We start from the raw sequence: 14,294 nt of genomic DNA on the forward strand, positions 1-14,294 counted from the left end.
ACTGTTGTTCTGGCTGCACTTCTTTTCTTCTTTGAATGTTTTTGTTCTTTGCTCATTTGTTCTTTTATCCCCTGGCAATTCAGGGAGGTATCCCCACCCCCACAGATCTCTCTCTCTCTCTCTCTCTCTCTCTGTGTATATATATATATATATATATATATACACACACAGAGAGAGAGAGAGAGAGAGAGAGAGAGAGAGAGAGAGAGAGAGAGAGAGAGAGAGAGAGAGAGAGAGAGAGATACATACATACATACATACAGTGGGGCCAAAACGTATTTAGTCAGTCCCTGATTTTCATCATAGGAGAGACAAATGAGAAAAAAAAAATCCAGGAAATCACATTGTAGGATTTTTAAAGAATTTATTTGTAAATTATGGTGGAAAATAAGTATTTGGTCAATAACAAAAGTTCAACTCAACACTTTGGACCATAATCTTTGTTGGTAATGACAGAGGTCAAACGTTTCTTGTAAGCAGGGGTGGGCAACCTGTTCCAGAAAGAGCCATGAGGGTGCAGGTTTTCTTTGCAGCCACTGACTCCACCAGGTGATTTCACTGATTAACTGATTCCATCTGCTCAAAGTGATATTAATCAGTAAAATCACCTGGTGGAGTCAGTGGCTGCAAAGAAAACCTGCACCCTCATGGCTCTTTCTGGAACAGGTTGCCCACCCCTGCCTGTAAGTCTTCACCAGGTTTGCACACACTGTAGCTGGTATTTTGGCCCATTCCTCCATGCAGATCTCCTCTAGAGCAGTGATGTTTTGGGGCTGTTGCTGGGCAACATGGACTTTCAACTCCCTCCACCAATTTTCTATGGGGTTGAGGTCTGGAGACTGGCTTGGCCACTCCAGGACCTTGAAATGCTTTTTATGGAGCCACTCCTTCATTGCCCGAGCGGTGTGTTTGGGATCATTGTCATGCTGGAAGACCCAGCCACGTTGCATCTTCAATGCTGTCACTGATGGAAGGAGGTTTTGGCTTAAAATCTCATGATACATGGCCCCGTTCATTCTTCCCTTAACACGGATCAGTCATCCCGTCCCCTTTGCAGATAAACAGCCCCAAAGCATGATGTTTCCACCCCCATGCTTCACAGTAGGTATGGTGTTCTTGGGATGCAACTCAGTATTCTTCTTCCTCCAAACATGACTAGTTGAGTTTTTACCAAAATGTTCTATTTTGGTTTCATCTGACCACATGATATTCTCCCAGTGCTATTCTGGATCATCCATATGCTCTCTGGCAAACTTCAGACGGGCTTGGACATGTACTGGCTTAAGCAGGGGGACACGCCTGGCACTGCAGGATTTGAGTCCCTCTATGCTAAGTGTATAGCCTTTGTTACTTTGGTCCAAGCGCTCTGCAGGTCATTCATCAGGTCCCTCCGTGTAGTTCTGAGATTTTTGTTCACCGTTCTCATGATCATTTTGACCCAACGGGATGACATCTTCCATGGAGCCCCAGATCGAGGGAGATTATCAGTGGTCTTCTATGTCATCCATTTTCTTACAATTGCTCCCACAGTTTATTCACACCAACCTGCTTGACTGTTGTAGATTCACTCTTCCCAGCCTGGTGCACATCTAAAATTTTCTTCCTGGTGTCCTTCGACAGCTCTTTGGTCTTGGCCGTGGTTGAGTTTGGAGTCTGTTTGATGCTGTGGATAGGTGTCTTTTGTACAGATAACAAGTCCCAGCAGGTGCCATTAATACAGGTAACAGGTGGAGGACAGAAGAGCTTCTTAAAGAAGAAGTTACAGGTCTGTGAGAGCCAGAAATCTTGCTTGTTTTTGTGGTTGACCAAATACTTATTTTCCACCATAATTTACAAATAAATTCTTTAAAAATCCTACAATGTGATTTCCTGGATTTTTTTTTCTCATTTTGTCTCTCATAGTTGAAGTATACCTATGATGAAAATTACAGACCTCTCTCATCTTTATGAGTAGGAGAACTTGCATAATCAGAGACTGACTAAATACTTTTTTACCCCACTGTAGATAGACATATCCATCCATGTTATCAAGGATGGATATGGGAGTTCACCAAGGAGTTCACCAACTGGAGCAGGTGCAACGGGCTGGTATTGAACACCAGCAAAACAAAGGAAATGATAGTTGACTTTGGCAAGAGGAAAGCACAACACCTACCAGTCAGTATAGACAATGTGGGCATTGAGGTGGTCTCCACATACAAGTACCTCGGTGTCCACATTGACAATAGATTGGACTGGTCGGTGCAGGTAAATGCAGCGTATAAAAGGGGACATTGCAGATTGTTCTTCTTCAGAAGACTGAAATCTGTTGATGTTTGTAGCGATATGCTTTTCCTTTTTTTATTAATCTGTTGTGGTCAGCGCTCTATTATTTGCTGTTGTGTGTTGGGGGAACAGCCTGTCTGTTAGGGACAGTAACAGACTGGACAAATTTGTCAGGAAGTGCGTGTCAGTGATGGGGAGGGAGGTGGCCTCTGTGGGTGAACTGGTAGAGTGTAGGTTGAAGTGTATTATGAACTCCATTATTAATATCAAATCTCATCCTCTACACGACACTGTGGTTGCTCAGAAAAGCAACCGCAGTGACAGATTACTCTCCATGAGATGCAGGACTGAGAGGTATAGAAGATCATTTGTCCTGGCCACCATGAGATTGGTTAATGCTTCTTGTTAATGTAGTTTTACGTCCATGTGTTTTGATATTTGTCTTATTTATTGGTATTTTATTGTATGGATGAATTGTGTATGTATGTATGCTCTCAGGCAGATGAATTTCCCCTTACAGGGGATGAATAAAGTATCTATCTATCTATCTATCTATCTATCTATCTATCTATCTATCTATCTATCTATCTATCTATCTATCTATCTATCTATCTATCTATCTATCTATCTATCTATCTATCTATCTATCTATCTATCTATCTATCTATCTATCTATCTATCTATCTATCTATCTATCTATCTATCTATCTATCTATCTATCTATCTATCTATCTATCTATCTATCTATCTATCTATCTATCTATCTATCTATCTATCTATCTATCTATCTATCTATCTATACCCACTTACTGCAATTAGGGGTCATGGGGGTGGGGAGGGGCTGGAGCCTGTCCCAGTAGTCATAGGGTGTGAGGCGGGGTACACCCTGGACAGGACACCAGTCTGTCACAGGGCCATATATAGACAAATACATTCACACTCGCATGCACTCCTACAGTCAATTTCAATTTTCCAGTTCACCTAACATGCATGACTTTGGATGTGGGAGGAAAATGGAGAACCTCATGGGAACCAACACAGACATGGGACATGGGAAGAACATGTAAACGCCACACAAAGGGCAGAAAGCAATCCCACGACCTTCTCACCGTGAGGCATCAGTACTAACCACTAAGCCACCATGCCCAGTACTAACAGTACTAACCTCAGTCACATATATATTAATTTTGACTTTAGCTTACATCAAACAAACTACTGTATGTTTTCTATATAGGTCTAAGCCATTCTGATCTTGGACAAACTACAAAAGTTTAGCTTTACTTATACTTTTGTCATACTTCTAAATTGCTAAAATATTCATAAGCACAAACATAATATGTGCTATTTAGTACGAAATTGTATTCCTGCCGTATTTAGTGCTAAGAATTGCATTAGACTTATTTTGTACAGGAAATGTTGCCTTTTGGTTTGTTCCATTAATAATCAGATCATCAATTGCATCTCTGTTTCTCTGCAGTACAATATTTTTTTTGTTATTGTATCATAAATCCTTACTTGCCATTCACTTTATTGCCCTTCATCTATCCATTTACAGATCCGTTCAGACCGAGATAAGAACCGGATGCTGCGCTACAGTGTGACAGGCCCTGGGGCTGACCAGCCTCCAACTGGCATCTTCATCATCAATCCCATCTCAGGCCAACTGTCAGTCACCAAACCTTTGGACAGAGAACACATCTCCAACTTCCACGTAAGAATTTGCACGATGTGACAAACAATGACTAAGGCAGAGGAAATAGGGGAGGGTGATATCAGATTTTGACTTTTTGGAAGGTGATGGTATATATCGCATCTGTACCATTTGCACTATATAACTTCTATAACAATTGTCATATTTGAGCAAGAGTTTAACCAGAGCCCGGTTTCATAAAGCGGTCTAATCTTTTAGTCTAGTAAACTTACTTAGTCAACTAAGGTTAGTCACCTAACAACAGCCGTCTAGTCTCCGTTTCACATCAACGGCTAAACTTGTAGATTAGATTAGATTGTAGATTGAAACATTCTTTCAGAGGGCTTCAGTCACAGCAGCATTCATAGTCTACTGAGCTAGATTTTCTGTTGATTGGGTTTTGTCACTTTAAAAAAATGTAAGCTAATGCTAAGACCTTCATGACTGCAATTTAGTTACATTTTGCTGCATCAAAATGAGCCATATGATCATTTGGACTTCAGTGTTGGAAGCTATACAGCAAATTGCCTGCATCATCACCACCCACCATCTCTTGCACTACACCTCACACGTTGCTCCTTGTGGAGTTGAAGAATAGACCTCTCAATCACAAAGGCTGACACATGTTATAGCCTTTGAGAAGTCATCTAATTTGACCACTGCAGTGAGTGTGTTCGAGCCTTTACTACTGCACAGCAGCTCCAAATTATCTTAGACTGCTCAGCAGGGTTGCAGCACACTCATCATCATTATCCATAATAGGATTTTTTTTTTGCTACTTGTTTTGGCATGCGTGTAGAATTTGCTATCTCTGGCATGTACTCAACTTACATTTTTCTATATTTATAGTCCTTGTCTTAATGATCTCTAGCTGAGTGTGTAAAGTGCAATGTGCAAGTACATTTGGGGTATCTCTACATGCACTTTGCCATTTGCAGGGCACTTAATGTGAGCACAGAATAAGTTACAGTGTGAAAAATGGTTGTGTTTAGTCTCTTTATCATGGGTGTGTTTTAGTTGTAATATGAAGGAAAACAATCGAATTGCCACCTGTGATTCACTTTTATGCTGGAACCTGGCACATTACTATGGACATGAATGATTCAAGTGAGAGATTTTCTGGAGAGAAAACCTCGTGCATGAGCCCATCATTTGTAGTAGCAGCCACCAACTCTCCCTGAGGTGAAGCAGTCACGTGATGTTTTTTTTTTTATTATTGCTTCCGTTTATTGAATTTTTATTGTTTTGTTTTCAATTCAGCTTCATGGGAATTTGATGTGGAAGTTCACATCCCTGTGTGTACAAGCGGAGTGTATGTGGTTTCTAAACCCCCCTGAAAAGGTGTATCTGAATACTTTATTTTCCACACAGTAAGTAATTCTCCGCTGTTGACTTGTATTCTGGAAAAAAGGTATAGTATGTATTAGGGATGTCAGGTTTTTTTGGCCCCGATCCGATTCCGAGTCATCTGATTTTGAGTATTTGCCGGTACAGAGTCCTGATCCAATACTTTAAAAAAGTGAATGAACAATGAACAAATGCTAAATATATAATATTTTCATTTTAATCACCTGATTTTATTATTTATCACTTAAACAGTGCACTTCTCCTTCAGGTAGCTTGAACAATCAAGTACTAATAGTACAATAACATAACAGAGCACTTCTGTAAGGTAGTTCGAACAATCAAGTAACAGTAGTGCAAAAATAAAAATAGAAATTTGAATTAAATAAATAAAAACAAACTATCTCAACTTACAAGTGTTCTAAACTTTTTTAACAGTAATCAGAAATTTTGAGGTAACAAACAACAACAAAAAACATTTCCAAGGATTTTTCTTCAGAAAACTGCTCTATAAATGAGCAGTCCTGTGACACCTTTCTGTTTTGTACAGATCAGTGGTTTCTGCCACTCATCTTCTGTGTTTTGGCCCGACGTGTTGCTCCTATTGGACAACGCAAAGCTACATCACAGCTCAGAGTGTCGAAAGTTGGATTGGGTTGAACTGTGAGCGCGTCAGCCTACCGACAAGCGGCATTGCGCGCTCCCGTCAGAAGCATTGCTTTAGCTCGGCTTTTGACGCAACACTTCTGACGCCTCTAAAAAGCAACACGTCTCATTGAAAATAATGCTTTTTAGACCGATTCTTGAAGCCTCTGACGCCTCTGATGCTTCCGACGCGTGAAAGGCCCATTAATCTGCAATAATGAGCTTGAAATAGGGTTGATCAAAATAATGAGGATAAAATCTATATCAGATTCATGATTGGGATGCAACGTCCGATTGCGATCAAGTCTGAAACCACGTGATTGGGCCTTATTTCTGATCACGTGATCAGATCGGGACATCCCTTGTATGTATGTTTCTTCGGCTTGTCCCTTTTTTTTCTGTACTTGGAGTTGCCACAGCAGATCTGAGCTAGATTTGCTTGTTGATGTTATGCTGGATGCCCTTATTGGGCATCTCCACGTTAGATGGAGAATGAGCAGGGGTAGCCTTGAACCATGTACAATCATTAGCAGAAAAACTGTGCCAAATTTAAACAATGTTTCTGGTGGTCTATGGTCCAATCCCTTTCCACTGCCTTATGATAGCAGTGCACCTGATCAGAGCACCTCTTAAGACGAGCACATCTATGGGCGCAAAGATGTTCAAATGTAGCCTTGCTGTTCACACATCATGGGCACTGGGAGTGATTATGACATGCGTGTTTGCGTTGGAATCTCGCAGTGACAGTTGCACTGTGATGTGCACTTTTTTGCACACTGTGAAAAGTAGGGGCCTATGCTTTTGTGCGACATTACTTCCTTTAAGAAATTGCACTTTATCTCATCCCAGGAGGAGCACTGACATTGAAAATGGATTCTATGAAACATGGCACAGCTGTTGAAATGTAATAATACAAAGCTCAACTTAATAACAATGATACATCAGCTGAAATTCAAACATAATGCATAACAAAGATTTGCTACCACATTGATCCATAAATGTTTCTAAGAATTTGATCTTTTTTGGGATGAAGCCAATGATTAAACCATAGGCAGTGAATCTAGAGCCCCTGCAAAATGTCTCATCAATTCCACACTTCAGGTAGCATTATATTTTTGTATCTGTTGGTGTGCTCTGCTGGGATATGTTTGTGGCAAATTTCTTCAGCCACTTGTATCACAGGGCTACCTTTGTACTACTATCTGTGTGCAGGGTGATTTATTGTGATGATGTGGGCCTGGATGCATTCAAGCATGTGCTAGAAAAACCCTTCTGGCATAGAGCAGATCCTATAAGATTACGCTTCTTTACATTTCAGAAATACAACACTGGATATCAACCACAACCTGTGAAATTGTGTGCAGATAAAAATGTAATTGTCTGAATTCTGGGAGTCAGATTATGTCATGAAGTCGCTGGAGGGGAAAAGTGCTGCAGCAGCAGGAACATGTGTGTTGTTCTTCTTTGCTGTGTTGTGTTACACACACTTTAACTTCACATAGCCACCAACCTACTGGCGTGTGCGTACTGCGGCACCAAACTCTTGTTGAACCACAGTAATGTTGCCGTCCTCATCTTTTTTCACCTATAATAAAATATTATTTTTACAGTTCACATTGCAGGATGGTGGCCAAGTTTGTTTCCAGAGTGGATGGTTCCTGGTTCAAGATACTCCTGCCCATTTGCCATCTAATGTTGAGTTGTGCCAGGAAGGGCATTTGGTGTAAAACATGTTCCAAATAAACATGTAGATCCATCTTGGATCCGCTGTGAAAAAGTGACTAACTTTAATTTTATAGCCATTAATTTATGAGGACATCATTAAGAAACTTAATTTAGCCCATTGTGTAGCTGTGATGTTAGCTATGTTGATTTAACAACTCAGCTACATCCCATCAACACAACATACAATAACTGTTGACAAAGCATTCCGTTAGCTATATTCCCAATTGCTGATATATTTGGCTTTTTGAAACATGAATAAACATCTGCCAATGATATATTCTACTTGTATACTTTCTCTTCTTTTAGGACTTTCCAACAAAGGGGAATTGAAATATTAAATTGTGTAGTAAAGTGGTAAATGAGTTTTTGAAACAGGGTGGTTTAACTTTACAAATCTGTCATTGACCAGTGTTCCAAAAGTTGAACTTTTACACCTAACAGCCAATGGCATACAACAAAGCTGTAAGCCACTTACAATAGATCAAGGTTAGCCATCTTTGACCTTGTCCAAGGTCTTTGTCCCAAGAATGTTCCCTGTGAATTTGAAGACCCTGGCAGTAATAGGACTGGAGTTATGCTGAGCACAGACAGATGGATACAAGGACTTCGCAATACCCGATGGCCATATTTTGGCCTCGGGTAAAAATCAGCAATGGGAGACCACCCTGAAATGAACTATATAAATGCAGTTAATTGACTTTAATAGCATCTACCTGTAGTTATTTCATACATGTGAATTAAGAATCCTGAGCTTGTCTTACATGTACGAGGTCTGTCCATAAAGTATAGGTCCTTTTTATTTTTTTCAAAAACTATATGGATTTCATTCATATGTTTTTACGTCAGACATGCTTGAACCCTCTTGTGCATGCGTGAGTTTTTCCACGCCTGTCGGTGACGTCATTCACCTGTGAGCACTCCTTGTGGGAGGAGTCGTCCAGCCCCTCGTCAGAATTCCTTTGTCTGAGAAGTTGCTGAGAGACTGGCGCTTTGTTTGATTAAAATTTTTTCTAAACCTGTGAGACACATCGAAGTGGACACGGTTTGAAAAATTAAGCTGGTTTTCGGTAAAAATTTTAACAGCTGATGAGAGATTTTGAGGTGATACTGTCGCTTTAAGGACGTCCCACAGTGCGAGACATCACGCAGCACTCTCAGGTGCCGTCGTCAGCCTGTTTCAAGCTTAAAACCTCCACATTTCAGGCTCTATTGATCCAGGACGTCGTGAGAGAACAGAGAAGTTTCAGAAGAAGTCGGTTTCAGCATTTTATCTGGATATTCCACTGTTAAAGGAGATTTTTTTAATGAAAGACATGCGGACGGGTCCGCGCGTCGGGACGCAGCCGGCGCGGTGGCACAGGAAAAACACCTCCGTGTTGATAACCATTTGTAAAATCCAGGCGGCTTTTGATGGCTTTCAGTGGAGTGAGTATATGAGAAATTGTTTAACAGCTGGACATGTTCCAACTTGTCCTTAAGGCTTCCAACAGAGGTGTTTTTCCTGTGGCGGAGCATCGCGGCGGCTGTGAGCCGACGCTGCAATCCGCCCGCACGTCTTTCATTAAAAAAATCTCCTTTAACAGTGGAATATCCAGATAAAATGCTGAAACCGACTTCTTCTGAAACTTCTCTGTTCTCTCACGACGTCCTGGATCAATAGAGCCTGAAATGTGGAGGTTTTCAGCTTGAAACAGGCTGACGACGGCGCCTGAGAGCGTTGCGCGACGTCTCGCACTGTGGGAAGTCCTTAAAGCGACAGTATCACCTCAAAATCTCTCATCAGCTGTTAAAATTTTTACTGAAAACCAGCTTAATTTTTCGAACCATGTCCACTTCGATGTGTCTCACAGGTTTAGAAAAAATTTTGATCAAACAAAGCGCCAGTCTCTCAGCAACTTCTCAGACAAAGGAATTCCGACGAGGGGCTGGACGACTCCTCCCACAAGGAGTGCTCACAGGTGAATGACGTCACCGACAGGCGTGGAAAAACTCACGCATGCGCACGAGGGTTCAAGCATGTCTGACGTAAAAGCATATGAATGAAATCCATATAGTTTTTGAAAAAAATAAAAAGGACCTATACTTTATGGACAGCCCTCGTATGTTGCTTAAACTTCAACTCTGTCACATCTTGATGGGTACACTGTTAAGTTGAACAGTCCATTTTAATATAATAATTAAGTTAATGTAACTCAAACTTTGAAAAAAGTTATAGTTACTCATTTCCATTAATTAAACTAACTCAAAAATGAATTGTTATCATAACAACTCAGTTCCTTTAAGTGCATTTAAAGTTTTGGGGCATTTAAGTGTTGGTGATGTATTTCCAGTGCATTCCATTCACTCATTTTAATTGAGTTTAAATAACGGAGGCCAGCAGGTGTCGCTGTGCATATGTAGTTCATAAACCTCACTCCCAACAGCTCAAAAGAATTCTCTGGTCACAAGGCCAGAGTCCTGGGTTTTAGCCGTCTGGTTAGAGAGTCTGACTTCCATGCCGGAGATCGTGAGTTCATGTCCCGAGGGGAGCGAATGGGCAGAATGCATTAAAAAAAAAAAAAAGTATTGCAATTTTTTGGGGGCAGAAATTTGTCACTTTTTTCTTGAAAAACATAAACTAGACTTACAAGTTTAATTTATAAATTAAGTTACTAAAACGTTAACAATTAAATTTTTGAAAATTACTTTAAGTTGGCAAACTCAAATGGTTTAAGGCATTCGGTTTCCTCAAATGGTTTGAGTTCAACTAACTCATTGAGTTTTACAGTGTATATGTCATTCACAAAGGACACCATCTAGCAGCTCTGTTGTGGGCTATCCAGTACAGTCTCATCCAGGGATATCCCAGATATATGATTCCTGCCTCTGCTGGTGTTCCGTTAATCCTTGTCTGGCTCTGTTTGTGTTTCCTTTGGTATTCCACACTGAAAAAAATGAGACTAGCTGAACCAATTTTAAAAAAAGTGTTACAAGTGGTCAAACCTGAATTAATTAAGTTCTTTGAACTTAAGTTTACAAGTTACAAATTCAAGTTTAAAGAACATAATTCATTCAGATTTTATCAATTGTAATGCTTTTTTAAAGTTGTTTCTGTTTCAGTGCATGTTAAGCCCCATTCTCATTTCCACAGATATACATCCTGGAGAGCCACGGTTTGAAACCTTGTCTATACAATGGAAAACCTTAGAGGGTCCAGGAGGGTGTTTGTGATGAACCTGGATATTCCATCATTATACGGTGGTCTTACTTTAACTGTGGCAGGATTTCCAGCATGTTCAAAACTTTGTTGTATTTTCCATTAGCAAACTTTGCAGAGATTTTCTTAAATCACCAAGGTTGTGCTAATGTTAGGCTAATGGTGTGCCACAATTGCTTTTTGCACACATTAGCACATCACATGGTACAGGTCCAGCTCATAACATCATCAGCTGGCATGCTAAATCACATTTGTGGACCGTTGTGACCTTCACACACCAGTTGTTGATGGTAATAGACCACAGCCTTGTGGGATGCATATCTGTGAACATCAGAATTGGGCTTTCAGGACTATCTACTGTGTATAGTTTACTCCCACTTCCTCCATTATGTTCCCCTGCCCTAATGAGGAATTGTATGCTTGTGTGTCTCTTGGTCGGTTTATATGTCTGTGTACGTACAGTTGCGAGCGCACGCTGTGGATCTAAATGGCAATCAGGTGGAAAACCCCATTGACATTGTCATAAATGTCATCGACATGAATGACAACAGACCAGAGTTCACTCATACCACATTCAATGGCTCTGTACCGGAGGGATCCAAACCTGGTACTGTCACTCTCTCTCTCTCACGCACACACATAGACACACACACACTGATCTATACTAATGTGTGTGTTTTTCTGCAGGATCCTTTGTGATGACAGTAACAGCAGTGGATAAAGATGACCCTAAGACAGCCAATGGCATGCTGCGATACAAGATCTTATCCCAGAATCCTCAGAGCCCCTCCTCCAACATGTTTACTATCAACAATAAGACTGGTGACATCATCACTGTGGCAGCAGGCCTCGATCGAGAGGTGCGTGTGTATGTTTCCATGTGTTTGTGTGGCTTGGCTCGCTTTGTGCCAGTGACTCTGTGTTTCCTGCCTGGGGAAGTCAGCTTGTCACTTTTTTTTACAAAAAAATTAATGCAGTGTTATTGCAGCAGTAGGTCCTTGAAAATATTCTCTCTTCTACTGTAAAGAAACCATCTGCCATCCGGAATGAGCCTTCATGAAAGTAATATTCTGTGGGTTTAAGATTTTAAAAAGTCACGATCGTGAATAAATTGTCTGGGCCTCTGACTGTATTGTAGACCTTAAAGGATTTTCCAAAATCCATCTTAGTAACATTCAAAAATTTAAGTGTTTTTCCGAAAGATTTTTAAATTAACACGCTATTCAAAATGCTTATTAAGGCAGTGGTTAAGAGCACCAGCTTGGCTGTACAATGAGTATCTCTGATGAATTTATATATTCCCAACTACTGTTCATCATGTAAAGATTAATTTTCCAGACAGAAAGACTCACAGGCATGACCAGAACACTTTGAAGATGAATGCTGTAGTCCACTGCATTGTTTGCTTATGTTAGTATATATGATATAATTTGTGGCTGCACCTTTGAAGACTTATTTCAACCCAGTCTCACAAATTTTTTCCATGCTCCAGTCACAAAATGAGTCAAATATTCGTGATGGGTGTTTTTTCATCTTACTATTACTAACCCTACCCCTCCCCCTAACCTTCATCATAACCATAACCTAACACTACTCCTTCCCCTAACTCTAACCCTCCCAGACCCCTCCCCCCACCACCATCACCCCCACTTCTCTTTTAATTTCATGCACCTGACACAGAATGTATTAGAATAAATTTGTGCTCCCATTCTGAAAATTTTGAACTTTTCTTGACAACATCACAAACCAGTACGTTATTGTATATTTCGTGATGCTGAATCACGACATGCCGTCCGATGTGGCAGTTTTATTTCCTGTATACCTCTTATATGGCCAAGTGGTTAATGCGCTTGGTTTCAGTTTGGAAGGTTCTGGGTTCAAATCCCACCCCTGCCACATTTCTCCATGTAATGTGGAGTTGCGTCAGGAAGGGCATCCGGCGTAAAACCTGTGCCAAATCAACATGCAGATCCACCTTGGATTTGCTGTGGCGACCCTGAGTGCAAACAAGGGAGCAGCCGAAGGGACTTACTTTACCTCTTATATTGATCTAATCTGGCCAAAATACCTCTTCTAGTGTTGTTCTGTTTTTGTGTCCATGTTATGTTATATTTTAAATTCCTTTACTGAGTAGTTCATTTCTTTGTTTAGAATTTAATTGGGAAATAATAGAACAATATACTTCTGGTTAGGCATGCTAGTCATAAACTAGAACAGGGGTGGGCAAGACAGTGCAGGTTTTCTTTGCAACCAATCACCTCAGCAGGTGGGTTTGCTGATGAGTTTCTCCGCTGAACCTGATCATCAGTGAAATCAAATCTCCTGCTGAGGTGATTGGTGGAAAGGGAAATCTGCACTGTCTTGGCCCTTCATGGCACATGGTTGCTCACCCGTGTACTAGAACCTCTTTACCATACTACATTCAACACTAACAGTGGTGCTAATCTGACCATCCTTGACTGGACAGAGTTCAACGTTATGACCCAGAACCACTTCTTACAGCAAGATTTAACGTGCCCTAAATTTCGTAACACATGACTCCTATGCTTATTCATGAAGCTGGTAGGTCAAGTGATGGCTCTGTGATTTTAAGCCTGGTAATAGATTTCTCACTGGTGACCAAATGAATGACCATAGTATCTGTAATCTAAGTGGAGTAGTTGATTCACTCTTGGCCAGTGTTGCCACAGTTACTTTGAAAATTTACTTTTTTAGTTTCTTTATGCAGTTGCTTCATTAGCAGCTTTATACACTTACTTTATTAGCAGCTGCCGACAACTTGTAACTAATAAGTAACGTAACTAATAAGGTAATAAGTAGTCTAACTTGGTCTTAAGACTGCGTAATCAGCAATGGAAGTAATCAGCAAAGTAACTAATAGTTACTTTTCTGAGTACTCAATCTTAAAAATAACCAAGTTAGATTATTATTTACTTCATTAGTTACATTCAGCAGCTGCTGACAAGTTGTCCGCAGCTGGTAGGTAACGTCTAACCTTACCACCTTACTTGTGTGATGCACCTTGAGGAAGTTTTGTTGTGACTTGGCGCTATATAAACTAAATAAACTAGAAACTACACTAATATTTCTAGTCATGAAAGAATACAAGTGGGTGTTCAGACAACAGTGTTCTTTGAGAAGCTTATGCTGATGGCCGCTAGTCCTGGTAGAAACGTTCAGATTTATTAAGGTGGTGGATGGAATATTATAATAATTGATGATCTTAAAATGTCAATCATATGCCCTCTGAGGTGTCTAAAATGAAGTGCGGCAACCCAAGAGATCTAAGTCTTTCTTCAGAACTGAGTGTCAAATCCAGGTAATTTATTGTTTCTGGTACTGATCTCATTGTGGCACGATGCTATATGTTCTCGATTATACTAATGTGTGGGATCCAAACAGAGGTGGCAAACTCCAGATGAGGTCTGA

At 40.5% G+C, this 14,294-nt stretch overlaps 1 protein-coding gene across 2 annotated transcripts in view; it reads left to right on the forward strand.

The window, feature by feature from the left end:
* LOC117519059 (cadherin-2-like) overlaps positions 1–14,294 on the forward strand; it is a 294,157-nt gene that overhangs the window by 158,076 nt on the left and 121,787 nt on the right. For both annotated transcript variants that reach the window (XR_004563157.1, XM_034180364.1), the window contains exons 5-7: positions 3,821–3,976; positions 11,328–11,472; positions 11,553–11,725. Coding sequence is in view for 1 of the 2 variants with exons in the window: in XM_034180364.1 (XP_034036255.1) it covers positions 3,821–3,976; positions 11,328–11,472; positions 11,553–11,725 (474 nt within the window). In the remaining variant the exon portion in view is untranslated. The remainder of the gene's footprint in view (positions 1–3,820; positions 3,977–11,327; positions 11,473–11,552; positions 11,726–14,294) is intronic.

This window comes from Thalassophryne amazonica, chromosome 10 (genome assembly GCF_902500255.1).
Source record: "Thalassophryne amazonica chromosome 10, fThaAma1.1, whole genome shotgun sequence".
Lineage (NCBI taxonomy): Eukaryota > Metazoa > Chordata > Actinopteri > Batrachoidiformes > Batrachoididae > Thalassophryne > Thalassophryne amazonica.